The 27,498-nt window shown below is 60.2% G+C and overlaps 1 protein-coding gene across 1 annotated transcript; it reads right to left on the bottom strand.

Annotated features, from left to right (window-relative positions):
• Nucleotides 1-2,174: 2,174 nt before the first annotated feature.
• DHX37 (DEAH-box helicase 37) lies at nucleotides 2,175-23,331 on the bottom strand (the record flags this gene model as incomplete). The annotated part of the gene is made up of 27 exons (XM_084253913.1): nucleotides 23,103-23,331; nucleotides 21,673-21,842; nucleotides 19,532-19,644; nucleotides 17,943-18,294; nucleotides 16,763-16,911; nucleotides 15,974-16,066; nucleotides 14,567-14,663; nucleotides 13,739-13,852; nucleotides 13,324-13,425; nucleotides 13,055-13,169; nucleotides 12,217-12,312; nucleotides 11,953-12,035; nucleotides 11,176-11,311; nucleotides 10,521-10,597; nucleotides 10,008-10,240; nucleotides 8,550-8,661; nucleotides 7,674-7,780; nucleotides 7,387-7,575; nucleotides 6,473-6,597; nucleotides 6,288-6,404; nucleotides 4,683-4,855; nucleotides 4,010-4,124; nucleotides 3,765-3,902; nucleotides 3,503-3,597; nucleotides 3,344-3,417; nucleotides 2,393-2,490; nucleotides 2,175-2,260 (listed from the first exon to the last, which is right to left on the bottom strand). The coding sequence occupies exons 1-27, from the start codon at nucleotides 23,206-23,208 to the stop codon at nucleotides 2,175-2,177; spliced, it is 3,465 nt and encodes a 1,154-aa protein (XP_084110039.1). The 5' UTR covers nucleotides 23,209-23,331.
• Between the last annotated feature and the right edge of the window lie 4,167 nt (nucleotides 23,332-27,498).

The following is a 27,498-nucleotide window of genomic DNA, read 5'->3' as shown; positions in this document are numbered from 1 at the left end:
CAAAAAGTGTCGAATCAGTGCAGAAATATACCTGTCAATCCGTTCAGCTTTTTTTTTTTTTTTTAAGATTTATGTATGTGTATAAGAGCTGGGGTATAGGCGAGAGTTGAGGAGGGTGAGAGGATCACCAGAGACAGAGTGGGGAGCAGAAAAGGAGGATCCACTGAAATCCACTGCCGAGGGGAGCAGCGGGGAGACAGGAGAGGTCTGCTGCGCCCTGTGGATCAGCTCCCTGGCCGGGGATTGAACTCATGCTGCAGTGGCTGCAGATTGCTACCAGGGAGGCCCCGAACCTGTTTGGCTTCTGACAAGGAGTCCCAGTCCATTCAGTGGTGTGCATGGGGGGGAGGGGGGCACACAAACTCCAGCACAGGGCCCTGGGACAACCAGCCATGCGCAGTGTCACGGGCCATCAACCTCACACCAGATGCAAAAACCAAGGCAGACGAAGAGCTAAAATGATGAAACTCTTACAAGGGAACACGAGGGAAAGCCCGCGGCTCCTTAGGCAGACACCAAAAACACAAGCTACGTGGAAAAACACAATAAAATGGACTTTGGTCCAAACTAAATCCTTTTATTTCAAAGGGACTGTCAAAGTGCAAAAGCAACTTGAACAGGCGAGAATACCTGCCTGTCACCTGACGGGTGTTTCCAGAACCCTCACAAGCTCAGGGAGATGAGGAACCTGATGAAATGGGCGATAAAGGCTGCATTCACCACAGGTGAAAGGCAGAAACGATCGCGACCAGCAGCAGGCGTGTAGGTGAGCAAGGTGTGCTGTGGCCAACAGTGGGGAAGAGGAGCGGCCGGGAAGAGGAGCGGCGCGCTCATGGGCGCCTCCCCCAAGGAGCCAGACTCAGGAGCGGGTGCTGTGCCAGCTCTAGAGGCGAGTGACAGCCCCGGGGAGGCCGGCAGCTGGTTGGGGCTGGGGCTGACTGCTGACGGGGCCCAGGTTTCTTTCGTCATGAAAATGCTCTGGAATTAGGGATAAGTTACCCACTGTGTCTCTAGCTCCCTCTCACAAACACACACCCACACGCCACTGACTGTACACTTCAGAGTGATGAGATCTGTACAGGTCAACGGTATCTCAAAAACAAAAACAAAAAACCCCAAGGTCGAAACCCTGCCCAGGTAGTTTCCTCCCCGCAGCTGACAGGAAGGTGGGCGGGGGTGGGCTGCGGCTCCTCCCTCCGCACAGCAGCCAGCACCGGTGAGGCCGGCCTGGTTTCCCGGAGAGGCTGGAGCCCAGATTTCGGAGGGGGAATGACCCCCCACTTTCGCCTATTGCCGTGCGGTCTGTGGCCACGGGGGTCTCACCTTGAAGGCACTGGAGGGCTAAGGTCCAGGGAGGGTGAGGGGCGAGAAGGGCCTGGCCTCAAGGACGGACGGGGAAAAGGGCAGCTGCCGAGTCCCGAAGCAGCCTGGGCGGCAGAACACCCAGCGAGGCCGCCACAGGCGCCGGAGAGCAGGGCAGCTGGCCCGGGGGGAGCCCTGCTGCCCAGCCCCAGCCCTGGGCCGCGGTGCCACCTGCGCGTCCATCAGGCAAGACGACCTGGGTGGAGGGTACTTTACCTCACAGCCCCAATCACCCTGCCCCTGCCAAAGGCTGCAGCCGCGAGAGGCCGTGACGGGGGAATCTAGGGCCTGCAAGTCTGTTCCTCCTGCTCACCTGGGGACCCCCCACGTCCTCTACCTTCCTCCCTCACACTGGGGGAAGAGGCAGGGAAGGGTCGGGTCCTCAGGGCGTGGGCTCGCGGTCCACGGGAAGGCTGTGTGGGCATGTCCGGCAGAGCCCACGCAGGGTGTGAGGCAGCCGACCACGTCGGGGACACGCCACCCCTGGCCACCCTTCCCCTGAACAAAGTGGTGCAGAGGCAGGACCCTTCCTGCTCTGGCCACTGAGCCCAAGGCCGTGCCACCCTGCAGGACTAACGTCCACACCACCAGGCAATCGCCGTCCGGTACTACGGTCACACCGAGAGCCACCGCCAGGGGGCGGGCAGCTGCGGGGCTGAGGTAAGGAGCGTCCCAGGCTGGCCAGCCCCCTGGGAGCAGTCCCAGCCCTGCGGCCAGCCCCATCAGCGCTCAGCGGTGGGACGAGGCTTTTCCGATGTCAGCGTGCCCGGCCTTGGGGGTCCACTCGCAGCACTCGGCCAGCAGGCCAGGGGTCAGCGGTCGGAAGTGGGGGGCCAGGCTTTCTGGACGTCGGCGTGCATGGCTTGGGGAAGCCACTCGCAGTACTCAGCCAGCAGGTCTGGGGAGAGGCGGTGGTGGTGGCTGACCTGGCCGCCAGCGGCTGCAGAGCAGATCCTTCCACCAGCCCTGGGTGACCGGTGGGCCCGTCACTCCCACCCCCTCGGCCATGGAGGCATCTTGGTCAACTCACATTTGGGGTTTTTCTTCCAGGCAGCCAGCATGGCATCTTGGTTGTCAGCCTTCTCGGCTACCAGGGCTCTCAGGAGACTCTCCGTCCTGGGCTGTAGCCTGCAGGGGACCAAGGTCTTGGGGCCTCAGGCTGTTCAGCACTGGCCACTGCAGGCCTGGGGCAAAAAGTCTCCCTCCATCTGCACTGTCTTCTTGCCTCTGCTCCCTGGGCACCTTGCACACAGGCAGCCCTGGCACATGCTGCATACTCCTTCTGGAGCCTTCCTCAATGTCTGCCCACCTCGCCTCTGGCTCTCCCTGACCAGCCCCACCTGACGCCACATCCCCAGTGTCCTGCTTTGGCCCTGCAGGGCCCTGTCACCACCGCCAACCATACTAGCTACTCCGTTTGGGGGTTTCCCTGGGCCTGAACGGGGTCCAGGGTCATGCCTGATTTCGGGCAGAGCAGATGTGACCATCCACAGGGGTGGGGTGAGGGGCAGTGTGAGGGTGCTGGTCTGGTGCCTGCCTCAGGCCTCTGTACCAGCCAGGGCACTAGCCTCAAAGGGGAGGCGTCTCTGTGGGGCTGGGTCACGGCAGAAAGGTGACAAAGGCGGGGTGGGGACAGGTGGAGGCAGGTTCTGGGGGTGGGCCTTTCTCGCTGGAGTAACCTCAGGGCTCAGGTGTGTGGCTGCCTTCTGTCGACACCTAGCAGCTTTCTGGAGTTGACAGTGTACCCCCAAACCACCTCAGATGTACCCTTACGTGGACGGCGCCTGAAGCGGCCACGGCCAGCAGGAGCCTTCAGAGGGAGATGGCCCTGCCCACACCTTGGCCTTGAACCTCTGGCCTCCAGGACTGTCAGAGAGTAACTTTCTGTGGTCTGAAGTCACAAGGTCGGTCTTTCCATCGGTGGCCCCGGGACACTAGCACCACCCTCACACCTGCCCGCCCACGGCGCCCGGGGCAGTACCTGGCCCACGTCTTGAGCATGGTGCTGGGCCTGGACAGCAAGCAGCCCTGGAAGGCAGCCAGCCTGCGGAAGACCTGAGGAACAGAGGAGGGTCTCAGGCTCCCTGCGAACCCCATGTCTGAGAGGAGGGGCCAAAGGGAGCCACTGGCCGCCACCCACCTGTCCTTCCAGCAGGAACCGGGCAAAGTGTTTGTAGCGATCGATGCCCTCTGGAAAGTCCACCTGGGCCGCGGGGAGGGGCCAGCCGACGCGGTCTGAGGGCAAGAGGCAGTGAGCGGCGCAGGGATGGAGCCCCCGAGGCCCACTGAAGGGGCAGAGCCGCCGCATGGACACACACATGCACGCACACACTCACACACACGCAAGCCTAGGCCAGAGGACGGGCGTCTGCAGGGCCCAAGGCCGCAGGAATCCAACTCACAGAAGACGCTGGGCCGGTGGCACAGCACCCGCCCCTTCTCGGGGCAATAGATGGGCGGGGGCTCCTCTAGGGGCTTCTCGAACTGGCAGTAAGAAGGCAGCAGCACCGGGATCCACTGGATCTCCACGGCCGAGAGGCCTGGGACCAGGGAGAAGGTCTGGGCGTCAGGGGGTGCGCCACCACCAGGGGCCTCAGGCTCCCCCAGGTCCCAGGCAGCGACACCCCGCACCCGGCCACGCTGCTACCTTTCATGTACATCTTGGTGGTCTCCACGATTTCCTGGTAGACCACAAACTCGGGGAGCTCTCTGAAAAGGACGGAGCTGGGGTGGATGAAGACGGGGTCATCGAGGAGCGGCGTCTGTGGAGGGAGGCGCAGCACAGGAGAAGTCAGCCCCCTCGGCCGTGCACAGAGCGTCTGGGCGGTCGCTGGGCAGCGTGCAGGACGGGGGCGGGGGCAGCACCTGGCCCGTGAACCCCAGACATGTGACGCTGAGTGACAGTCAGACACTGGCCGGTTCACAGAAGGAGATCTGAGATCGGCGAGGACAGAGTGGACTCAAGGGGCAGGCGATGGGGGGAAATAGGTGGTTTTCTTCCCGGGTGATGGAACGCCCAGCAAAGCTGTGACGAGCGGCCCTGTCCTGGGGACGCGCCGAGAAGGGCTGGGACTGTGCGACTCACATCCGAGCACAGCTGGGGCAGAGCTGGTGCCCCCAGAAGTTGTGCTCTGTACACCCCGCCCCGGTCCCGGGCAGGCAGGCCCAACAGCTCCCCAGGAACCCTGCTGCCTGTCCCCAGGCTGGTGTCCTGAGGTGCCCCGCGCCCAGGCCAGTGGGACAGATGACAACAGGGGGAGGTTGGGGAGAGGAGCCCAGGGCCCAAAGCCAGCCAGACCCCCACCCCGCCAGTGTCCAACCTTGTAGGCATTCCTCCACTTTTCGTCCAGCAGCTCCTCGCTCTGGACCCTGCGGGCCAGATGGTCGCCCAGGCCGGCTGTCACAATCTGCCGCAGGTAGGTCACCTGGCTCTCAGAAGGCGGCTGCATCTTGGGGTCCACGAAGAGCCCAGCCTCTGGGCACACGGCGTTGACTGCGGGGACAGCCAAGCGTGAGGATGGTGGCGGCTGTGCCGGCTGGGGGGCTGGCTCCGTCCCCACCTTCCAGAAAGCCCTTGCCACGCTCGGTGAGCTGCGGCCTCAGGCTCCTGCTGCCGGGGCCTCTCCCCAGTAGACCCCCCTCCTCCATGGGCGACAGGGCATGCTGCCAAGAGGTGGCCACCCACACGCTCCCAGGGTGGACAAGGGACTCAGGTCGGGCCTGTGGTGCAAGGACGGGGCTGCTGGCCAGGACTTCTGGAAAGCCCACCCTGTCCCTGCTCCCGCGCAGAAAGCTGATGGTAAAGCACCAACTAACTGCCTTCCCAGCCAGCAGAGGCCTGAAGGGGAGCTGCGTGCCGCGGCAGGCAATGCAGGAGGGACCCCTGCTGCTGCTGGGCTCCTCTCACTGGGGGAGCAGGCCAGGGTGCGTGGCCGCCGCTCCCAGGGTGCAGTGGTCCAGCGTGGGGCCGACCAATGTGCTGTGGCTGGTCTGGAGGCCGGGCCCAGGGCCGGGACAGCAGCACAGGACAGGGACACACTAACGCCGTGTGTCGGGGACAGCAGCAAGCCGCGGGGCACTGGGCCTGGCGCAGATCCCAGCACCCTCTGCCTGGAGCAGCCACCCCAGAGGGACCCAGGAAGTGTCAGGGCCTCTAAGGAGGTAAGAACATATTCCCATATTCCTGGGACCGCTGCTGGCAGGAAAGCTAGGCATGTCAGGCCCTGTGTGAAATCCGGGGCGGGGTGCCATCTCCATAGAGGGGAGGCTGAGCTCTGGGACCGCTTGGAGGGACGCTGGACACAGCTGCCTTGGGGGGCGGGCGGCAGAAAGCCAGAGGGGAGGCGCAGGGCCAGAAGGAAGGCGGGAAAGACGGAACCTTCTGTTCCAATGCTTGCATGTAAAGCTCCTCTGCCTCCCCACAAAACATCCAGGAGAGATTAAAGAGAGAGGAGGAGAAATCGGGAGGGCGGGTGCTGGGGACAGGACACGAGGGGCCGTCGCCCGGCACCTACTGGGATCCCCGGCTCATCCCGCTCTCACGCGGCCTCAGTCAGGGACAAAGAAGCCAGCTCAGAGCACCGGAGGGAAGCAGGGACCACGCCACGCCGCCCCCCAACCCGGAAGCACGGGAGCCCCAGGATGAGGCAGGGGCCGCGGGTGACAAGGGACAGGCCTGGCGACAGCCAGGCCCAGGCAGGCTGGCAGGAGCGCCGTGACCACACCTGCCGTCTCTGCCCCGACAGGCCCACGGGAGCTGCAGACAGAGGCCGGAGGGACCGGGAGGACCGTGACGAGATGCAGCTCAAGACCAGTTGAACCAGAAGGGGGCAGCGAGTCAGGGTCTCTGCAGGCACCCGGGGGCCAGGGCAGTAGGGTGGGGGTGTGTGTGGGGGGAGGGAAGGGGTGGGGGCTGGGGGGCTTACCCGCGGTGGTGAGCTGGCCGCGCAGTCTCCGGATCTCCAGCATGGCCTTGTACCGCAGCCCGTTGGCCTCGCAGAACTGGGGCGAGCAGCCGGCGTACTCGCAGGCCCCCACGGCACCTGGGGGCGGAGAGGAACACTCACCTCTGCCCCCACGTGCCCTCCCGGGGGGCCCGCCCGGCACGCACCTAGCAGCACCATGATGTCCCCGAGCTTCAGGGACGCGCCCGGCCCTGCCCAGACCCTCTTCATCTGGGCCACCCGGGCGCGCCGGCCCTTCAGCTGGGCGAGCTCCTGGTCGCTGGCGGCCGGCCTGCAATGGACGGACCCCGGTTACTGCCCTGCCCGGCTGCCGCGAGGCCCCAGGGGTGTGGACGCGCTTTCTAATCCCCAAAGCTGAGACGCAGTCAGGGAGAAAGCAGTGGGCTGAGGACATGTGCCATCACGGTGTCCCCACTGAGCGCCCGCACCGCCAGACCTCGCAGCTCCGACCCCACGGGCCGCGCAGAGCAACCCTCCTGTGCCAGAGCGCACTCGCGCCACCTCAGGCCAGCCCGAGCCCCAGGGCAGCATGGAGACGTGGCTCAACCGTGGCCCAGGCGCCCAGGCAGGGACGGTGAGCTGGCGCACGACGTCAGGCTGGGCAGCACCTGGAGTCCGTGTGAGCTGACCCCCGCGCCGCAGTAACGCCCTAGCACGCCCCTAGGAGGGGAGGGGGATGCCCCGCTAAGCTGCGCGCTCAGGACGGGTGGAGGGCGACGTAGGCAGACGGGCTCCCCAGAGCGGGTGCCGTCAGGGCGGCCGGGGTCCCCAAAGACAGGGCTCTGTGGTGCGGCTCACGCAGAGCGACATTAGTCAGGACGACACAACGTGGCGCAGTCCTCGCACAGGAGGACGCGGGGGAAGAAAGCGACGACGCGCTGGAGGCAGAACAATCATGTACCAGCAGGCCCGGCGGAGCCAAGGGAGCTCCGAGGGTGAGGGCCACCGACAAGGGGTCTGGGGGCAGGAAAGACGGTTGGGGGGGGGTCCAGCACACAGACTCTGCAGGACTCAGGTGGCTCCCCCAGGCCAGGCCCATGAGTGTCCAGCCCGACTCTACCTGTCCAGCTCCTCGAACAGCTCCCGGACAGTCATGGCGGCCACGATGGTGATGGCGTAGGGCAGGCAGCCGTGCTGCCGGCTCAGTGCCAGCATCTTGGCGTAGCGTGGCGCCACAGGGAAGGTGGCCATGGTCCTGCCCAGTGCGGTGATGGGGCTGCTCAGCCGGGACTTCTGCAGCTGCTTCACCCTGGAGCACGGGGGTCCAGGAGGTGGCGTCAGCCCAGGACTGCGGTGCCCGGGGAAGGGATTGGCTCTCCACCCCCACCTCCGCCCTGCCCGACCCACCGGTCTGGTCGTGGGGGCATCTGCAGGGCACCCAGCGCCACCAGCAGCTCCTCGGCAGCAATGAGGGCCTCCACGGAGGGAGGGGTCGGGAAGGGGAAGTTGATGACCTGGAAGACGGGAGGGCGTGAGTCCCACACGGAGGAGACCGTGACCACAGGCCAGCCTGGCAGGAGGATGGGGCTCTGCCAGAGTAAATGGAGCAAACGTGGCCGGACAAGGGGGGACAGGGACGACGGCCCCGGAGAAGAGACAGCGGACAGCAAGAGCTCAAGCACGCAGGCTGCACCACGGATCACGCACGCAGCTGGTGCCCCACGAGGGACCGGGACCCGGCATGAAGGAGTGGCGCCCTGGTCCCTGCTCCCACACTGAGCCTGGGCACACGATGCTGAGAGCAGCTGGACCTGCAGGGCGCAGCGCAACTCCGTAAGCGTGAAGTGCCCGGAAAGACAAATGCATGCCAAGTGGACTGGTGGCTGCCGGGGCCCAGAAGGCGCGGCGGGAGTGGCTGCTCGTGGGGTGGTTGTCGCTGGGTGTGGAGTCTCCATGTGCCTAGGACCAACCCTCCTGGAGCAGGCGACAGGTGGGCCACCTCAGAGGGAGACGTGGGCTTGAGGGCACTGCCAGCACCCCCATCCCGAGGCCTGGTGGGAGGGCCTCAGCGAGCCTGACTTCTGGCCCAGGCAGCCATCCTGGGTGCTCCAGGGGTGCAGCGCTGGCAAGCGGGACCCTGGGTGACTGAGGGGCTTTGGCCACTATAATGTCCTTTCGGAGCCAGGCTGCTGGGCAGGGGTCCTGGGCGCAGCCCTAGGAGCCCAGCAGGCAGACAGGACACAGGAGCCCAGCGGGGTGGGGCAGGACCGGGGCCGCACAGACCTTTTCGATGTTGAGAGCTTTCATCTGCAGGATCAAGTCTTCCACGGGCCTCCGGGTGATCTCAGGAGGAGGAAACTGCTCGAAGTCTCCGAAAACCGCCGAGGAGTAGAGCCTGGCAGAGAGCAGTGTGCTCAGCGCTGGTGGCAGAGCACAGACACCAGGGAGTCCTGCTCGGCACAGCGGGCACGGCCGCCTCCCCCGTGCGGGGGCTGATGCCACAGCTGCTCGCCGGGGCGAGGACTGACCAAAGTGAAGGGCAGGCACCACCTGGAGCAAGGCCTGGCACACAGCCAGGGCAAATGTTAACTAGCTCTTCCTTTCCAGTTTTCTCAGTTTTCCTTTTTTGGCAATTTTGAGCAACATTAGGAAAATGAGTTACAAAGCCATAAAAAACAACAGGGCACAGACTGAGAAAAAACATTTGCCCATGGCACATCTGACAAAGATCTATTTTCCCAAATGTATAAAGAATTTTTGTATTGTGGGTCCTCAGCACTATGAAGCTATCAGCAGCCACTGCAGCACGAGTTCAAACCCCGGCCAGGGAGCTACCCACATGGCACAGCAGACCTCTCCTGACTCCCCGCTGCTCCCCTCCGCAGTGGATTTCAGTAGATCCGCCTGTTCTGCTCCCCACTCTGCCTCTGGTGGATCCTCACCCACCCACACATCTGGCCTGCACCCCGGCTCCTGCATAGATAAATCAATCTTAAAAAAAAAGAAATTTCTTACATCGAGACAACCCGACTAAAGGCAAGGAGAAGGCGGGAACAGACATTCCCCACAGCTCCCACGGAAGGCCAGGACCCAGCAACGGTGCTCCCTGCCCTCGCCCAGTGGACGCGCCACCTGCCCCCGCAAAGAGGCCACGACTTCAAAAAAGAAAAGTAACAGGCGTGAAGCGGCTGGAGAAACGCGACCCTGGCCACGCGACACGCTGCAGTCGCTGCGGAGAAGACTCGGTCTCCCCGCGGGTGACACGCAGGGGCCCGTGATGACCCAGAGGTTCCGACACTTGAGGACGCGCTTGCCGGGGACGTCCACGGCGGCACTGCTCACGAGGGGCACAGGGACGCCGCCGAGTGCCTGCCCGCGGGAGGACTGTGGTCCCCTCACACGGTGACGGCACAGGGCTCGGCCTGAAGGGGAGCGAGGTGCTGAGCCAGGCCACACCACAACGCACCCCAAACACAACCCCGAGCAAGAGGCCAGACTGGATGCGAACTGCCAGGGGCTCGAGTGCGAGCGGAGCCGCAGGACCCCGGGATCACAACACACCCGCGCGACTGCTCCTGAGAGTGGGGAACTTCCCGGCACGGGGATGCCATCTTCCCATGGTTGCTGACAGAAAACCAGCGAGCCAAGAGCGGGGCCTGGCCACAGGTGAGGTCTGGAAGCCGAGTGCAGAGGACACAGTGGACACAGGCCCAAGGCCCCTGAGGAGGAAGCTGGGCCCACCTGTAGCAGTGGCCGGGCTCTGTGCGGCCGGCACGGCCTGCACGCTGATCAGCCGAGGCCTGGGAGACCCAGGTGATGCGGAAGGACGACACGCCGGTGACACGGTCGTAGAAGCGCTTCTTGACCTTCCCGCAGTCCACCACGTACTTGATGCCCGGGATGGTGAGGGACGTCTCGGCCACGTTGGTGGCCACCACGCACAGCCGAGTCCCCTCTGGGGGAGGCTTGAAGACCTGGCAGCAAGGAAGCACGAGCGTCAGGTGAGAATTCAGGGGCAGAGGTGCGGGAGCGAGGTCAGGCAAGGTCCCCACTGGGAAGCAGACGGGTGGGCAAGGCCAGCTGCCCACTCCTGGCCCCCGCCGCCGTGTCCCAAGCAGGGCAGCAAGTCCATTTTCCAAGCGGGAGGCCCCAGTACTTTCCTAAAACTCTGGGGTTGGAGATCAAACAGCTCCTGGGTAAGACGGCCACGGCCTGCCCACCCCGCACCCCAGGACCCACCCCACTAGCCGTCACCTGTGCCTGCTTCTCAGGCGCCAGCAAGGAGTAGAGGGGGAGCACGTGCAGGGGGAGCGAGGCATCCAGCTGCTCACCTGCAAGGAAGCAGAGGCTGCTGGCACCCCAAACGCTCAGGGGCAGGGATCAGCACTGGCAGCCCCCACTCCTATCAGAGGACTCTGCGCCACCTGGCCGTCTGCCAGGGGTTCCATCCACAGGACCAGCACAACCAGCGGCAGAGCCAAGGCTCCCCACCTACTGTCCTGACCCTGGTCGGATGCCCTCCAGGCTTCTCCTCCCGGGAAGTCCGGCCCAGGGCCCATCTCTATTTGGGGGCAAGCTTGGGTGAGCAAGCTCAGGGGAACCCTCCCTGCTGGTGGTGAGTCTGTGGGGTGGGTGGTCACCCCCATTGCAGACAACACCACAAATACTGAAAGCCAGGTCCACACTGCGCAGGGGCTCGGGAAAAGGCGGGAGGCACACGGCCAGACACCCAGCTCTCTGGCCCCCACCCCGCAGGAGCAGGACGGTGGGGCACACTCCCTGACCAGGAGCCTGCGAGGGTGGGCAACAGTCTAGGCCTGCACGAGGGCCTGGCGCACAGCGGGGACGCAGCGCAGTGCTGACTCAGGACCCGCAGGCACATGCGTGCGGAGGCCCTGCCGGGTCCCACCTCCGTCTGCCCCGTCGTCCCCCAGGTCCAGATCCAGGTCGGAGCCCAGGGCCTCCTCCTCATCCATTTCCGCCTCCCTGTCCTCTTCGCCCACTGGCAGCACCGAGTAACTGTCCAAACTGATATGGGGCAATGTCTAGGGAAACAAGACGTGAGGGGCAGGGCTGCAGGTGGAGACCAGCATCCAGGACAGGGGTATCAAGGACAGAGGCACAGGCCCTCTGCGTCCACACCCCAGCACCAGCTCCAGACACACAGTCCCATCCCCTCATCTAACTACCAGGGTTAACGCGGTGACAGTCCCAGAGCTGCCCCGGGGGACCGCCCACACTAAAGAACGCTGACCACGGCCCGGCCATCATCACGCGGGAAAAGGGTCCATACCTCACGCCTCACGCAGACGCTGTGGGCAAGCAGGCCCCGAGACCGGCCTGCCCCGCCCTGCCCACGCACCAGTCCTTCAGCAAGAACCAAGAGGATCTGTGCCCCCATCTGTCTCCTCCCAGGAAATCCCTGCAGGTGCTTCCAGAAGATTCCCCCAGCCCGCGGCTTCAGGAACCTTGACTGTTTCAAATTCCAACCCACCCCAAGGCCCTGAAGCAGCCGCACAACGGAACCCCCATGGCAGGAACGTCCCTGCTGCCACCAGCAGCCCCAGATGGCCACGGGGCACCTGAGAAATGTCTGACGTCACCGGGGGACTGAACCTTAACTTGATCTCATTGAAGCTAAAACGCACGAGGCGCCCCGGGGCTGACTCTCCCACGGCCCACCTACCGCCGCCTGCACCTTCTTGGCCCGCGTCCTCGACTTCTTAAACTTGCGCATCCCCTCGGCTGAGTCCTTCTGCTCGTCCTTCTCTGGGAGGAGATGCACAGGTCAGGAGGATGGCGTCATGGGCTGTCCTTCATCATGGGTGACCCTTCACCGGGGACAGGAGGGCAGGCCCAGGAGCAGACCGGGGAAGTTGCCAAGGCCCAGGGTTGAACCCCACCCCCGGCCACCTCTGGGGAGGACTCCAGGGGGAGGCCTGCGTGGTACCTGGCAGCCGGGCCCTGGCGTGTGGGAAGGCTCTCCGCAGCCTGCGGCACAGTGCGTGCACCTCCGCCTGCCCTGTCAGGAACACCAGGATGCCGCCTGCCAAGAGGAAGGGCTGTGTTACCCCTCCAGGTGCTCAGCGAGCGGCATTTGCACCATCCACCGCCAAGCCCCGCCACGAGCCAGATGGCAGGACAGCCGGACAGGACAGCAAGACAGAGGGTGACAGCGGCCACCCCAGGCCTGGGACACCACCCCCGGAACTAGACAGTTACCCCCTGGCCAGCAGGTCCATTCCTGGGAATGAACAACAGGCAGGGGACCCCTAGAGAACCTGCAGGCTGTGCTCACAGCGGCCCTAGTCACCACGGGTCCACCCACGGGCGTCGGGGGAGCAGGATGGGCCTGTTCAGGCCACGGGACAGGCCACCAGAACAGGCATGACGCCGGCCACCTGCACCCACGTGGTGACCCCAGGGACACGGTGCTGAGGGAGCCAGACACAGGGCCGTGAGCTGTCCGACCCCTCATGGCTCGCTCACAGCAGAGAAGCCCCCGCCAGGAAGCAGACAGACGGCTGAAGGGCTGAGGGGGACAACGGGGAGCCCCGTGTCGCCGAAGGAGGTGTCTGAACAGCGACGGGAAAGCAGGGAGAGGAAGCAGGACGGGAGGGGCCCAGGGACGAAACCCTGGAGGCGGCCAGAGTGGAGCAGGTCAGGCACCCGCACACCCGGGAACCGGGCAGAGCCGAGGCTGGGGCCCCCAGGAGACAGGCCAAGGGACGCCACCCGCACGTGCCCAGGCTCGACGGGGAAGCCCGGTGTCCCGGCCGGGGCCTGACCTGCCGGCAGCAGGCGGTGGATCTTGCAGACCTTCCGGAAGCACTCGCTGCTGTAGTCTTCCAGGGGTGTCCGCTTGTTAAAATGCACCGTCACCGGGAACTGCCGGGACTCGACCTGTGGGGGAGGCACAGGTTGGGGGGCGTGAGCCCAGGCGCGCCCCTCCCCTCTCCCGACTTTCCGGCAGGGAGCCCTCCATGATCCTTCCCTCCCTCAGTGATCCCTCGCCCTGTCCTGGCCGCCCCATCCTGGCCCTTGGGCGGGGCGTTACCTTGATGACGGGGGGCGGCTGGGCGAAGAGCCGCTGGTTCTGGGTGAAGTCCTCCACCCGCAGCGTGGCCGACATGATGAGCAGCTTCAGCGGCAGCTGTCTCTGTGGGGTGGGAGGTGGTGACCTGGGTTCCCCTCGAGCCCCGCCCCTCAGCCCCCTTTCTGGCTGGAGCTCTCTGGAAAGGGCGAGTGGGCAGCAGGTTCTGCTTGTAAAGGGAGCCCGGAAAACCCCCGGGTCAGGCTCTGCACGAGGACGGAGGCAGGCAGGCGGGGCCTGGGCCCACCCAGTGCTAACGGCAGGCACAGGGCCCAGGCGCGCTGTGGGGTGGACCCACCTGGGCCTGGGGCCCGGGAGTCCATGCTCCCAACAGCCGGGCCCTTGGATGTGGGGGCGCCCGACCCCCACGCACGCCCACCTTCGCCCGCAGACACACGATGCGGGACAGGAGTCCGATGAGGATGTCGGTGTACACGCTGCGCTCGTGGGCCTCGTCGATGATCACCACCGAGTACTTCAGCAGCAGGAAGTCCTGGGGTGGTTGGAGGGTGAGGCCCGCCAGCCCCTCTTGAGCCACCCAGGGTCACTCTGTCCCCTCAAATTCTCACCCCAGCAACCCCCTGGGTAGCTGGAATAGGTCCTGGGGCACCAGGTGTCTGACCTCCCCCCGGCTCAGGGTCATGTATAACACAGGGCCAACAGCGCCCACCTCACGGGTCAGGGTGCAGTTTCACTGACAACCGCAAAGCACACAGCATGGGGCCCGGGCGAAGGTGCCAGAGCAAGAGGCAGCAACTACTCCCTAGAGCTGAGCTCTCACTCTTCCTCTGAGGAAGGAGAGGCGGGCAGGAGAAGGAAACTTGCAATGGGTGGGGATCCAGGGGGGTCAGCCAGCACAGGTTGCACAGAAAGGGGCCAAAACCATAGCAGGTGGCCAGTGAGGAGGAAGCGTGGGGCTCACACACCAGTCGTGATGAAAACAAGCTCCCGGCGAAGGAGCACCCCCAGGCATTGTGCTCGCCGGCCTCAAGCTGCATACAACTTGTTTCAAAACAGTTATGTGCAACCTGCACCAGACTGCAGAAGGGTTCAGAGAGGTTAAGCAACCGGCCGAGGTCACACAGCAGCACCACGATACCCTGGCCGACCACTGGCACCTACGGACATTTGCTCGCATCCAGGGCGTCGGCCTCGCTCCTGGTCCCACAAGCCCAGACCTTGCCCAGAGACAAGACGAGCAACCAACCTTCTGGATTTCCTTGAGCAACACACCATCAGTCATGAACTTGATTCTGGTCTCTTCCGTCACATTTCCTTCGTAGCGGATCTGGTAGGAGACAACCCTGCAGGGACAGGCTGGGCTCAGGGCGGGCCAGGCCTCCAGAGGCAGCCGCAGGGCTGCATCCAGGGTTGTTCCCGGGGAGGGGCAGCAAGGGAAGCCTGGCCCCACCGGGCAGGTGGCCCGAGAGCAGGGCACCCCGACTCCTCTGAGGGCCAGACGCCTGCCCCACCTGCTCTCCTGCTCCAGAACCCCAGCCTCCAACTGCTAAGCAGGGCAGGCAGGCACACAAGGACGACGGCCAGGGGCAGCAAGCCAAGTGCCAAGGCTGATTAGGAGACAGCTAGGGACAGCCGAGCCAGCCTGGAGTCACGGACACGAGGAGGCTACTGCGATCGTGCGCCAAGGAAACTTTATCTTAACAGAAGTGCTGTTTCAGAGCTGCAGTGCGAACTGCAGGTGCGGTGACACGGCCTCTGGCACCTGCCTCTGAATGAGGGGTTGGGTGTGTTGCAGAGGAGGGAGGCTGGCCAGGCCTCGACCATGACCAAGACGCCAGCATGGGTACGTGGGGCGCACCGTGTGAGCCTTGCCACTCCTGTGTGTGCTTGAAACTGTCACGATAAGTGAAGAAACGCGCAGAAGCAAAGCACGGCCTCTCTCACGCTCTTATTTCCAACATCCACTAGTAACTGGGGCGGGACAGACACAGAGGAGGGACGTCACGCCGCCACTTGAAGAGTCAGCCAAGGAAGAGCATGGACACGTGGTTGTGCAGAGAAGCCTCCAGGACACACAGGAAACATGCAGTGGTGGCTGCAGCCAGAAAGGGGAGCAGGGGCACCTTGTCCCCTCAACGTGCACACAGATCGAGCCTCCCAGACTACACGTCAGCCACGGGGGCCACGCACAGGTGCCTCCTGTTGCGCTCACCACCACGTATCCCAGAGCATGGACGGCCTGGCCCACGCAGGCGCTGCTCACAAATCCCTGATGGCAGCAGGGACAGACGAACAGAGCAGCCTCTCACTCTGGGCTCAGACCACAGTGCACGTGCTCCTGGCCCCGCCAGACCCGAGCGCAATGGTCCGGCCACGGCCGCCCGATTTGTTCCCGGTCATCCATGATCGCTGCAGCCTTGTTGCCAGGAGAGCCTTTTCCTCTGGGAACCCCAAGGCTCAGAGGATCTGGGTGACGCTATGGACTGGTCACTGACCACCTGCTGCTCTGTCCGGGCCCCCAACCGGGAAGGGCTGTCTGCCCTTCGGCCCCCTGTGATGTGACCCTGAGGGGGTGCGGACACCGCGCTGTTCCACTCCCCCTGGACAGCCCAGCAGCCCCGCCCGAGCCCCGCCCATGACGCAGAAGCCTCACCGTTGAGACAAGTTCATCTCCTTGGCCACTCGCTGGGACATGGCCACGGCGGCGACTCGGCGGGGCTCCGTGATGCCAATGATGCTGTCCCCGCTGGGGGAGAGAGAACGCAATGCGTCAGCTGGGGTTCCAGGTCGGGGCGCCCCGCACAGAGGCAGCCATTGCCCGGGTAAGGTGGCAGGCCAGGCGCCCCTGCGTCACTGAACAGCAAGAGGGGAAACCAGGGCTGTCCTGGGGGACACAGGGATCAAAATCGCCAATGGGGGGACCTCCCTGGTGGTGCAAGGAGTTAAGCACCGCACTATGAAGCAATCCGCAGCCTCCCAGCATGAGTTCGATTCCCGGCCAGCCAGGAAGCAACCCACATGGCGAAGCAGACCTCTCCTGTCTCCCCGCTGCTCCCCTCAGCAGTGGATTTCATTCTGTCTCCCTGTTCTGCTCCCCGCTTTGTACTGGTGAATCCTCTCACCTCCCCCCAACATCTCTTGCCTGTACCCCAGCTCTTGTATGTGTAAATATTTAAAAAAAAAACACACCAACAGGGGGACACCGGCACCCCAGTAAACCCCTAGTTCCGCACATGGGGACTGAAGGGGGCACTCAGCACAGTCACTACTGTCACCCCTGACCGCGCCATGCCTCAACTTCCCCGCCTCACAGCCCAGAGATGCCACACCACTCACCCAAAGCCACGCGACATGGGAGGGCTGCACCAGGACCGCGTTCGAAAAGACCTGGGCCCACACCTCCACCCGAGGGACCCGCAGTGCGCCCCACGCCAGCCCTCACCTGCTGTAGCCTGCTTCATAGAGAAACTGGGGCACCTGCGTGGTCTTCCCACTGCCGGTCTCCCCACACACGATGACTACGGGGTGCTCGGCCACCGCCTCCATGATCACTTGCTCTTCAGAGAGAATTGGGAGCTTCAGTCGCTCTTCCTGGCAAGAGAAGGAACTGGTGCTCAGAGAACAGGGAGGGAGGTGCCCCTCTACAGGGGCAAAGCGGGTAAGGGGAGCCTACTCACACCAAGCAAGACTAGGCAGGGGGGGCCTGGTTTACAGGTGACAGCAGTGTCCTCGGGGACAGCTGGGGGTGCAGAGGGGCCTGGAGACGTGGGAACTCCCCATGGGCGCGGGGTGTCCACACCCATGAACCCTGGCGAGGCCCTGCCCCTCAGCAGCAGCTCCCAGAGCGCCCATCCTGCCCGGGAAAGCGGCACGCTTTGCGCATGTGAGTCTGTACACACTGCAGGAGGAGCCTCACAAAATGCTGCTCTCGCTGTGCACACGCGACACGCTCGTCCTTAAAGTTGTTTTCACACTATCTTTTTCATTGTTAGGATGAAAAATACGCCCTTCGCCTCACGGCCCGCAGCTGGCCACGACCAGGAGTAGGAGTAGGCAAATGCTGCCCGGAGGAACCCCCGAATACGAGCCAGGGGAGGGGCAGGGATGCACTAAGACACTAACACAACCCGATGCCCGCAACAACAGTTTCTTCCCTGAGGCAGTGAAAAAAAAACAAAAAATGGACCTCGGCTCCAGGCGGCAGCACGGACAAAGCTCAGGCCCATCAAGGTGACTGACAAAAAAGCAAAACTGCAGAAGGAAAAAAGGCACAAAGCCAGGGACACAGTGCAGCGACACCTCCTCCAGGCAGGCCTCCGTGGGAGAATCTCGGAGCGGTGGATGCCAGGCCTGGTGGAGCGGAGCCCCATCCCTGCACTGGCCTGGGGCCTGGGCTATGGCGTCACGGGGAAGTGACCTCAGGGCAAGGGCCAGTGCACACTGTGGCAGTCAGGAGACGAGCTTGCCCTGCGTGTCCCCACAGCTCCAGCGACAACCTTATGAATGATCTTTACCCTTATCTGGGACGATGAGCTGACAGTTTCTATTTTTTCATTTAAAGAGGAGCCACTCACATCCCTGTTTCAACGCTCACCCTCATCACAAGCACCCCAGTGGCAAACCTGCATCTCAGGGGAGCGGTTCACAGGGACGAAGATGGCGGGCTTTGCAGGGGGCCTGGCCAGGGTGGAAGATGCTTCCGGAGCGGCTGAAGGAACAGCAGGGGTCCCAGATGGAGCTGGCTGAGTGCTGGGCACTGGGCTCTCGCCGGTGGCCTCTGGAGGCACACCTGCCACTACTGTGCCTGCACCAGCCTCCTCTGGCTCGACGCCTGGGGACTCATCCTCAAGTTCAGACTCCACCGAGCAATCAGACTCCTCTTCCTCCTCTGAATCCTGACGACAGCGCTTCCGGTGGGCCCCACTGAGGCTGCTGATCCTCTCTGGATCCTGGGCTATGACTTCGTGGGACCTCCTGCTGGGAGAGCGAGGCATCAGGAATGGAGTCCGGCTGGGCCAGCAGACCCCACCCTGCTCAACAATGGTCAGAGGCTGGGACTCAGAGGCCACGCCCACTCCTACCCCAGGGCCTTTGCACACGCTGTCCCTGCTTCCCACATGACTTGAATGTCACCCTTCAGGGAGACCTTCCCTGACTGCGCAGCCTGAAACCCCTCTCTGGACGCTCTCCATTCTCTTACCCTGCTTTATTTTCCACTTACAGCTCGCCAGCCCTAAATATCTAAGTTTTTTGTTTGACTATCAAGCAAGGCCCCTTAAAGTTTCTTCCTTATTTTAAAGATTTTTTATTTATTTGTGCATAGAAGAACTGGGGTGTAGGCCAGAGGTGCAGGGGAGCGGTAAGAGGAGTCACCAGAGACAAAGTGGGGAGCAGAGGGCGAGACAGGAGAGGTCGGCTGCACCGTGTGGGTCAGCTCCCTGGCCGGGGATCGAGCTCAGGCCACAGCGGCTGGTGATAGCTTGATAGCGCTGAGACTGTAAGCCCTGAGCCACCAGGGAAGCCCCAGAACTAGGTTTCTTAAGGGAAGGGATTTAATTTTTGCAAACTGTTGCATCCCTAGGGATTAGAGAACCCGTAAGGAGTCATTAAATGCATAGTAAATGCTTATAGGCACCAGCCTGGGTTCACTGTACGAGGAGACCAGGCTGAGTTGAAGAGCAGGGTGGAGGCCGTGGGGGCAGGGGCATAGAGGCTCCACCTAAGGGCCAGATAGTTTAACCAGTCAAGACCAGGAGGGAACCTGGATTTTAACGTGATTTTTCCTAATTCTTATAAGTTGGCTATTACTGAATAGCATCTCCCCCAAAGTCATGTCTGCTGGGGACTCGGAACGTGCCCTTCAATGAAGTAGGTCTTTGCAGGTGAGGACCAGTGACTGGTCTCCTGGGAAGAGCAAGCAGAGCCCTCGACAGAAAGGAGAGGGCCCCGGAAGGCAGGGACACTCGGATGAAGGTCTGCAAGCCAGGGACACCTGGGATGGCTGGCGAGCACCAGGACGAGGAGGGGCCAGCCCAGCAGATGCCCTGACTCGAGAGCCATGAGGTTACATTTCTGCTGTTGGAAGCTGCCACTGGCGCTGGTTTGCTCCCACGGCCCCAAGGGCGATGCCTTCCCTGACCCAAACTCAGCTGCTCCCGCCAATCCTGGCCACCGGGGCAATGAAGTCTGGGCAGGAGGTCGGTGGACTCACGCTCTGGAGTGGTACATGCGGTGCCCGGTGCCCAGTCTGGACGTGGTATAGAAGAGCTTCATCTCATCGTCCGAAACCTGGACTTCGCTCAATTTCTGTAGCATCTCTGCTCGCTGGGGAGGAAGACAAGTGTCACACTCGGCATCAAGACGCCTTCCCCGGAAGGGCAGTGACACTGCATCAGGTCTCAGCACTGCTAACACCGCCACCTTTCTACAGTGAAGCTGCACTGCAGCAGTGTTCTTCTGCCAAGACACGGAGGGCGTGGGGTGGCTTCCGACCCCACGGAGTCAAGGTTGGGTAAGCAGCGCTGCAGACTGCTGACTGCCCAGATGCCCATCCACACAGACCACTGAAGGCACACAGCAGGGCCCAGGGGTGTACTGTGACCCTCCCAGCCACTGTTACCTGGGCTGGGGGCAGCTCCATGCCTGATGGGACGTGGTCCCTAAACAGCTTGAGGAGCAGCATATGGGGGTGAGCAATGGGTTCACAACAGGCAAGAGAAGAGAGCCAGGCAGAGAACAGTGGGGCAGAGCACCGCACAGAATGTATACGAAGGGCACACGCATCGGAGGTGGTTCTCCCTGGGTGAGGGCCGCAGGCCAGGCTGCCTCCTGTGAACGCCACAGCCCCATCATGACCTTGCCAGGGGGTCAAGTGGGGAGCCCATGAGGCCTCTGGGTCTGGCTTTCTCAGGCTCTGAACCCCAACAATTAAAGCTGGACAATCTGCTGTGGGGCATTGTTGGCTGCTTCAGCCCATGAGCTGCTTGTAGGGCCCCCAAGTCGTCACGACTACAGATGTCCCCAGGCATGGCCGAATACTCCCCTGGGGTGGGGGTGGGGGTACACCCACCCCAGTTGAAAATCACTGCCCCAGATCCAAGTTCTAATTCACAGGCAATTCAGAGGACAAAGGAATGAATTGAACTGCACCACAGAAAGAAAATTCTTAAAAGTCCAGACTCTGGGAAACTATGAGACAATCCAATTTCTTCAACAAATTACACAGGGGAAAAAAGAGATGGGGTGGGGTCTACCCATGAAACTACTGGAAATTTGACCATTTACAGGATATTCGATATTTTCAAAAAGTCTAGGTGTGCTAACAGTATTGTGGTTATTTAAAAACAGTCCTCGTCTACCGATTTAGGGACGAAATGCTCGTGCAGTGGGTTGAATGACAGTCCCCAACAGGTTTGTCCACGTTCCAGAACGTGTGACCCTGCTTGGAGACAGGCTTTCGCAGGTGCAGTAAGGTAAAAGACACAGAGGCAACGGCTCTGTGGTGTGGAGGTTGGCATGGGAGGGATGCCCGGGGTACCAGGAGTGGGAAGAGGCAGGAGGGGCTCCACTGGAGCCTCCTGAAGGAGTGTGCTCTGGCCATACTTTGATTTCAGACTTCTGGAACATGGCCTCATCTGATTTCAGACACCCAGAAGTGCCAGAGAATCAATTTTGATGTTTTAAGTCACCCAGCTCGTGGTCATTTGTTGGGGCAGCCTCAGAAAACTAATACTTTGACAGGTGACCTGGACTCGGTCCCAGGGGAAGAAGGGACCAGTGGTGGGGACCCCAGGCGACCAGGGTGGTCATTCTTGGAAGTGGTGACAGGGACAGGAGTTCACTACCCTCTTAGCCACACTTCTGTGTTTGAATTTTACATTACAACACCCTTTCCCTGAAAATATTTAAGGAAAAAAGACTGAAATTTACCAGGTTAAAATAAACATAAAATGTTCGGGGAAACAAAGCAAGCACATTGACGGGTGATTCCCTCATTAACACACATTGGGCCCCACTAAACCTGGGCCCCCTGCAGACTGACGAAGGCCCAGGCAGCCGGCCCCAGGAGGGGCTCAAGGTTTTGGAGCCCCTGGTTACCCGTGGGTATTTGGATTTAAATTCATTAAAACTAAATCATACTTAAAAACCAAGGCCTGAGTCACATGGTTACATTTCATGTGCGTGACAGCCACAGGTGAAGTGGCTACTGTTCTGGATTGTGTAGACACAGAACATGCCCTAAGTTCCAGAAAGTTGCACTGGAGAATCCTGCTACAGAGACCCAGAGGGCAAGGGGTTGGGGAAGAGACTGTCCAGCTCTCCCCACCCTGGGGAGCTGGACTGAGTGCGTACCTGGCTCTTTTTCTCCTTCTGTTCTAAGATTTTCTGCAGCACTTTCCGCTCTTTCTTGGTCAGAGGCTTCTTCTCCTTCTTGGACAAGGGGGGGGCTTTGGTCTTCTTCTTCTTCTTCCCCGGCAGCACCAGCGCATTGCTCGCATCGACTCCTTTCAGCGTGGCCTCATCTGGAAAGACATTCTAGCCTGATCCAGGGTCCGCAGATCACGGAGAGCAGCCACCTTATTGCTGAGTCCTCTGGGGTGGCCACCCACTGTGAGCCTCTGGAGCCCCCAAGGGCCACCTTCATGATAGTCTGGGTGGGGGAGGAGGGAAGTATAGATCACAAGTAACCAGAGTAATTTCAGACCGGGAGACACCCAATAGTGTTTCCCTGGGGTGTGTGGGAGGAGATATGCCTGTCCCCTCTACTTGGATCTCCAACCAACTCCCAAACCAAGCTCTGGGTCTCCCCCAAAACTGACTGCCCCTACTTTCCTCAGGGGTTGAGCTGGCTTGAGAGTCACTCTTGATATCTCCTTGTTCTTGTGCAGCCAGCCACCAAATCCTATCAGCTCCATCTCCAAAACATGTTCTGAATCCAACCACTTCTCACCTCCACTGAGACCTCCCTGATCTAGACTTCAGCTCTTGTCCAAATTAGTGTACTAAGCAGCCTCTTAAGTGATCCCGGTTCTACTTTTGCCATCCATTGCTTTCCCCAACACAGCAGCAACAGTGATGCCATTAAAACATAAATCCAGCGGCATCCCAACTCTGCCATAAATCCCCCCAAAGCCTGTGTAACTCACAAGGGCCCCCACTTTTTCTCTTACCTCCAATCAGTCATTCCGAGCACCTTCAGGTCTTAACTCAAATACATGCTTCCCCAGTGTGACCGTCCCATATTTCCATGGAACCCGCAGCCCATCCCATGCTGACCTGCTTCAACTCCTTAGTATTTCCTTATAGTCACACAACATTTGTTTTATGTGTTTAACACATTTATCTTTGCTTGTTTTCTCCCAGGCGCATCTAAGCTGAGCAGGACAGAGGTTGTTTTTGAAATGTCCTGTTATGTCTCCTAGAATGGTGCCAGGCACACAGTAGGCGCTCCTATTACCAGGGCAGCACTGAGCAGAAATGTCAAGCAGCCTGCAGCTGACCAAGACATGGAAACGGGTGGAACTGCCCCCACATGTCCACACTATTACAGGAGGGCTGGGGCCTAAGGACAGAAATCCAGGGTCGTGTCCCAGACAATTACAAGCAGCGTGTCATTGTCGCCCCTCCTCCGGGCCGGCCGCCCGAGAGGGGGTTCTCCCCGGTCCCCCCACTCTCGTCAAGGGGGACACAGTGCCGAAGGCCCCCCGGCCCCAGTGCCCGGCCGGGGCCGCGAGGCCGCTGACCCCTCCCCCGACACCCGGCCCCCGTCCGGGACGCCTCACCCTCTAGTTCCAGTCGCACGGGGGGCGGCTCGGGGGGGCCCTTCGAGGGGCCGGGGGCCGCCTGCTGGCGCCCCCTGACGTTATACCGCCGGCGCAGCTTCCCCATGGCACCAGGGCCCGGCAGGCAGGCACCAGCAGCGCACCCCGAAACCCAGCCCACGTGGGCTCCCAAACCACTCGCTCCTGCCGGGAGACTTCCGGGCTGCGCTCTCGCGAGATCAGGAAGTACCGGGCCCGAGGGGCGGGGCCGTGTGCGAACACGGGGCGGGGCTAAGGCGGGGTGGGCGGGCCCGACGCTGTGGGGCGGGGCCTGGGGTCCCCAGCTCGCGAGGCCGCCCTTGAGCCGCTGCCCGACGTTCTCGCGCGTTTTTGCCTCAGCTTCTGCAGGTGCACCCGGAGCAGCGCTGGTCTGGGCCGGGAAGCAGTTCTTTGTTAAGGTGTCACCCCGGGGCCTCCCTGGCGGCGCAAGGGGTTGAGACACAACCTATGAGGCTGTTGGCAGCCTCTGCAGCACGAGTTCGATCCCCGGCCAGGGAGCAACCCACGTGGCACAGCAGACTCCCCTCAGCAGTGTTTCAGGCAATCTGCCTCTTCTGCTCCCCACTCTGTCTCAGGTGGATCCTCTCACCTCCACCACCTCTGGCCTGTACCCCAGCTCTTGTGTGCGTAAATAAATAAATCTTTTTTTTAAAAAAAAGGTATGAGATTCCTTTAAAAAGAAAAGTCACCCCGCCCCTCATACAAACCTCTTCCTCCTGTTTTGGCCCAGCTGCCCATTGTGACGTCCCCAGGACACCTGCCTTCCTGTGCAGTGGGTCGGCAGTGCAGGTCCCTGCTGGCAGCAGGAGGAAGAAGGAAAAGAAGCATCCAGTAGACGGCTTCATTTATTGACTATGTAAAATGTATTTTAATGAAAACATTTTCTCACCACTTATTTTTTATTTGTGATTTTTTAAATGTGATTTTTAAAAAAGCATGGGGCTTGGTTGCCTGGATGTCCAGGAGGCGCAGGTGCCTCCAGCTGCTGACTCTCAGGGCCCCGCAGGCAGGTACGGCCTGTCCTCCCTTCAAAGTCCACAGGGCAACCTCAGGGACTTGGTTCTTACCAAATGTTTGACAACTTTCACTTTTGAATTCGCTCAAGGGATATGGCCTTAGGAACTGGGGGCGGTGGGGGGGGGTGCTTTTTCTAATCCAGCATCTTTGTTAGATTTCCCCCCCAACATGGATGTCTTTTGGTACTTTTTACTCTGGTAATAATATGCAATTCATGAGGATGTTGTGCCCCCCCACCCCCACCCCACACACACCACGTTTTGAATGATCTGCAGGTGAAGGCAGAAACACTCTCTGGAACTCTTGACCTTGTGATGAAAGCAACCTGTGCAAACCAAAGACTACGCACCCCTCACCCCACCCACCACCCTCGCCAGGTGGTGGTGGTGGTGCTGGGGTCTCTGAATAACTGGGGACCCCTTGTGGTGACTGTCAACTCCAGAGGCCACCAAGGGGAAATGAGCAGAGGAAGGACCTGTTGGCAGCTTTAAGCTCTCCTGACCACCTCACATTATCATAGCTCATCCAGAAATAATGTATTTTCTAAATCCTGTAATTACACTGTGAATAGAATAGTGACGTTGCATTGCATTTTCCTTTTTGTTAAAAGCATTACCTCACTAAGGGCAAACATTTAAATTCTATCACAAAAAAGGGTTAAGGCACTAGGATTTAGAATTTTAGAGGAGCCATGAACAATCCTTGGCAGAGTAGGTAAATAATTAGTTGTTGAATGAATAAGTGAATGAAAAGAGTGATTGAATTTTCATAAGTTTCCCTTGTCCCCTGAAAAGCATAACCCCTCACCACACAGCTGGTACACGAGAGGATTTAGGCAGCATACGTGAGAATGTGCTTTGAAAATTATATATTCATTTTAATGGACATAGAGCGAGTATAATTATCAGCATACCAATCTGTTTTATTGCTTAGGGTGGTAATGATCGACAATTTCTTCTTCAAATATGTGTATTTAAATAAAGTGTGAGTATTTTTAAATTATTACGTAGGCAATGTTGTACAATCCATCGTCCTATATTTTCTTCTAAAATTTTATGTACCAAAGGATTCTTTCCAGAAGATAGAAAGAGCATTCTATAAAGCATATAGAATATCTATACATAGAGAATATATACAACATATATATGCATATAGAATATGTATATGAAGCTGAGGGAAAGAAACCGATCACAAAAGATCATTCTGTGTGATCTCATTTACAAAAAGCTCAAAAACAAGCAAAATGAACCCCTCACATTTTGAAGGGGGATGTCAAGAGAGGAAAAAGGGAGGATTTGCTGATAATGTTCCCTGTTCCCAGTTTCTCCTTCTGCGTGCTGAAGGAAAAAACCTTCGTGCTGGTTTTAGTTTGTGAAAAGTCAGAAAGGCACTTTATGATCTGTGTATTTTTCTCTTTGCATGTTATGCTTCAACTAAAAAGTTTACTTTATGACCACAGAGCTGAGGCATACAGCAAAGAAGGGGGAGGGGGGAGGGCAAAACAGGGGAGGAATGGACGGGGGGACTGTAGTGATATGGAGGCAAGAGAACTGTGGGGACTATAATGATGTAAGGAAAAATGTAATTAATAAAGAAAAACTATAAACCTTAAGCAAAGTTTACTTTTAAAAAAGAAGATAAATTTCTAAGCAACTGCGAGAGATCAGTCCCCACTTATTTGCCTCATCCCCTTGTAAAGCCCAGGGCTCACGTGATTTTCTACTGAGGGTAAGTGGACAGGCGGCTGGTAAAGACTTAATCCTGATTTGTAGCATTTGCTGATTTTCTTGGCATAAATACTCCAAGCAGGGCCTATTTGGACCTGCCAACTGAAGGGGAGTTGAGAGGAGGGATATAGTAGCACAATACCATATAGTTTCCACCATACAAGTGCAATAGATAGAAATAATCTCACAAAGATAATTGCAAATTGTGATAAAATAATTTTATGCATTACCACAATTGAAATTAGAAAACAAAAAACAAAGCAATGCAAGCTCAGTTTCCTGACTTTGATAATAGATATTTAAGATTCATTATCTTACTTTTGTGACTTTTTGTGAGTCTATAATTATTTCAAAATAAAAAAAATTTAAAGATTTATTTATTTATGCATACAAGAGCTAGGGTACAGGCCAGAGATGGGGGTATGTGTGTGTGTGAGAGGATCCACCTGAGACAGAGTGGAGGACACAACAAGCAGACTGACTGAAACCCACTGCTGAGGGGAGCAACGGGAGTCAGGAGAGGTCTGCTGCACCCTGTGGGTCACTCCCTGGCAGGGGATTGATCTCAGGCCTCAGTGTCTGGAGATAATCTGATAGCACTGAGATTTAATCCCTGCACTACCAGGGAGGCCCTAACCCTTTCTTTCTTTTTTTTTCTAAAGATTAATTTATTTATACAAGAACTGGGGTACAGGCCAGAGGCGTGGAAGGGTGAGAGGATTCACCAGAGACAGAGCGGGGAGCAGAACAGGCAGACTGATGAAACACACTGCTGAGGGGAGCAGCGGGGAGACAGGAGAGGTCTGCTGCGCCGTGTGGGCTGCTCCCTGGCCGGCCGGGGATCGAACTCGTGCTGCAGAGGCTGCGGACAGCTTCACAGTGCGGTGCTCAACTCCTTGCGCCGCCAGGGAGTCCCTCAAAATAAAAAAAAATAATAAAAAAATAATTTAGAAAGAAGATAAACAGCCCAAGAGATAACGGCGAGAACAGACAAGCCAGCAATTCACCAAAGAGTAAACCAGAAACACGCAAACCTCACCGGGAACCCAGAAAAAACGTAAATTCAGAATAAGACACGGTGTCTCGCGGTTTGGATGGCAAAACTGAGTTTTTTCCTCTGGTTTTCTCTGCTCCACTCGGCCGCCCCCTTGACTCGGGGTCCCCCGAGCGGGGTCGGCCCGTCCCGCCCACGCGCGGGGACCCCCGCGCGGCCGGACGCAGCGGCCCCCGGCCGGGACCCCGCGGGGGGCGGGGCGGCCGCGCCGGGCGGCGTCGGCCGTCGCCATGGGGACGGCGACGCGACCCTGAAACTCGCGGGCGCGAGCCCCCGCCCTGGGCCGCGGTCCCCGCGGAGGCTGCCGCCGGCCTCCCCGGCGGGGCTTCCTGGCACGGGAGGGCGAGAGATTATTTTTTAAAAAGAGGGTCCGGCTGAGCCCCGGGGCCCGGGCGGGAGGGGGCCGGGGGCGGGGCGGGGCCCGGGCGGGGCGGAGCCGGCGCGGTGGGCGGGGCGAGCCGGCCCGGTGGGCGGGGCGGGCGGCGCGGGGCGGGGCCGCGCGGTGGGCGGGGCCGGGGCCCGCGGGGCGGGGCGGGGCAGGTGCGCGCCGGCGGCGGGC

Source organism: Talpa europaea (genome assembly GCF_964194135.1).
Source record: "Talpa europaea genome assembly, chromosome: 14".
Taxonomy (NCBI): Eukaryota; Metazoa; Chordata; class Mammalia; order Eulipotyphla; family Talpidae; genus Talpa; species Talpa europaea.
The sequence above is the reverse complement of the archived record's forward strand: the minus strand, read 5'-3'. Positions and strand labels throughout refer to the sequence as shown.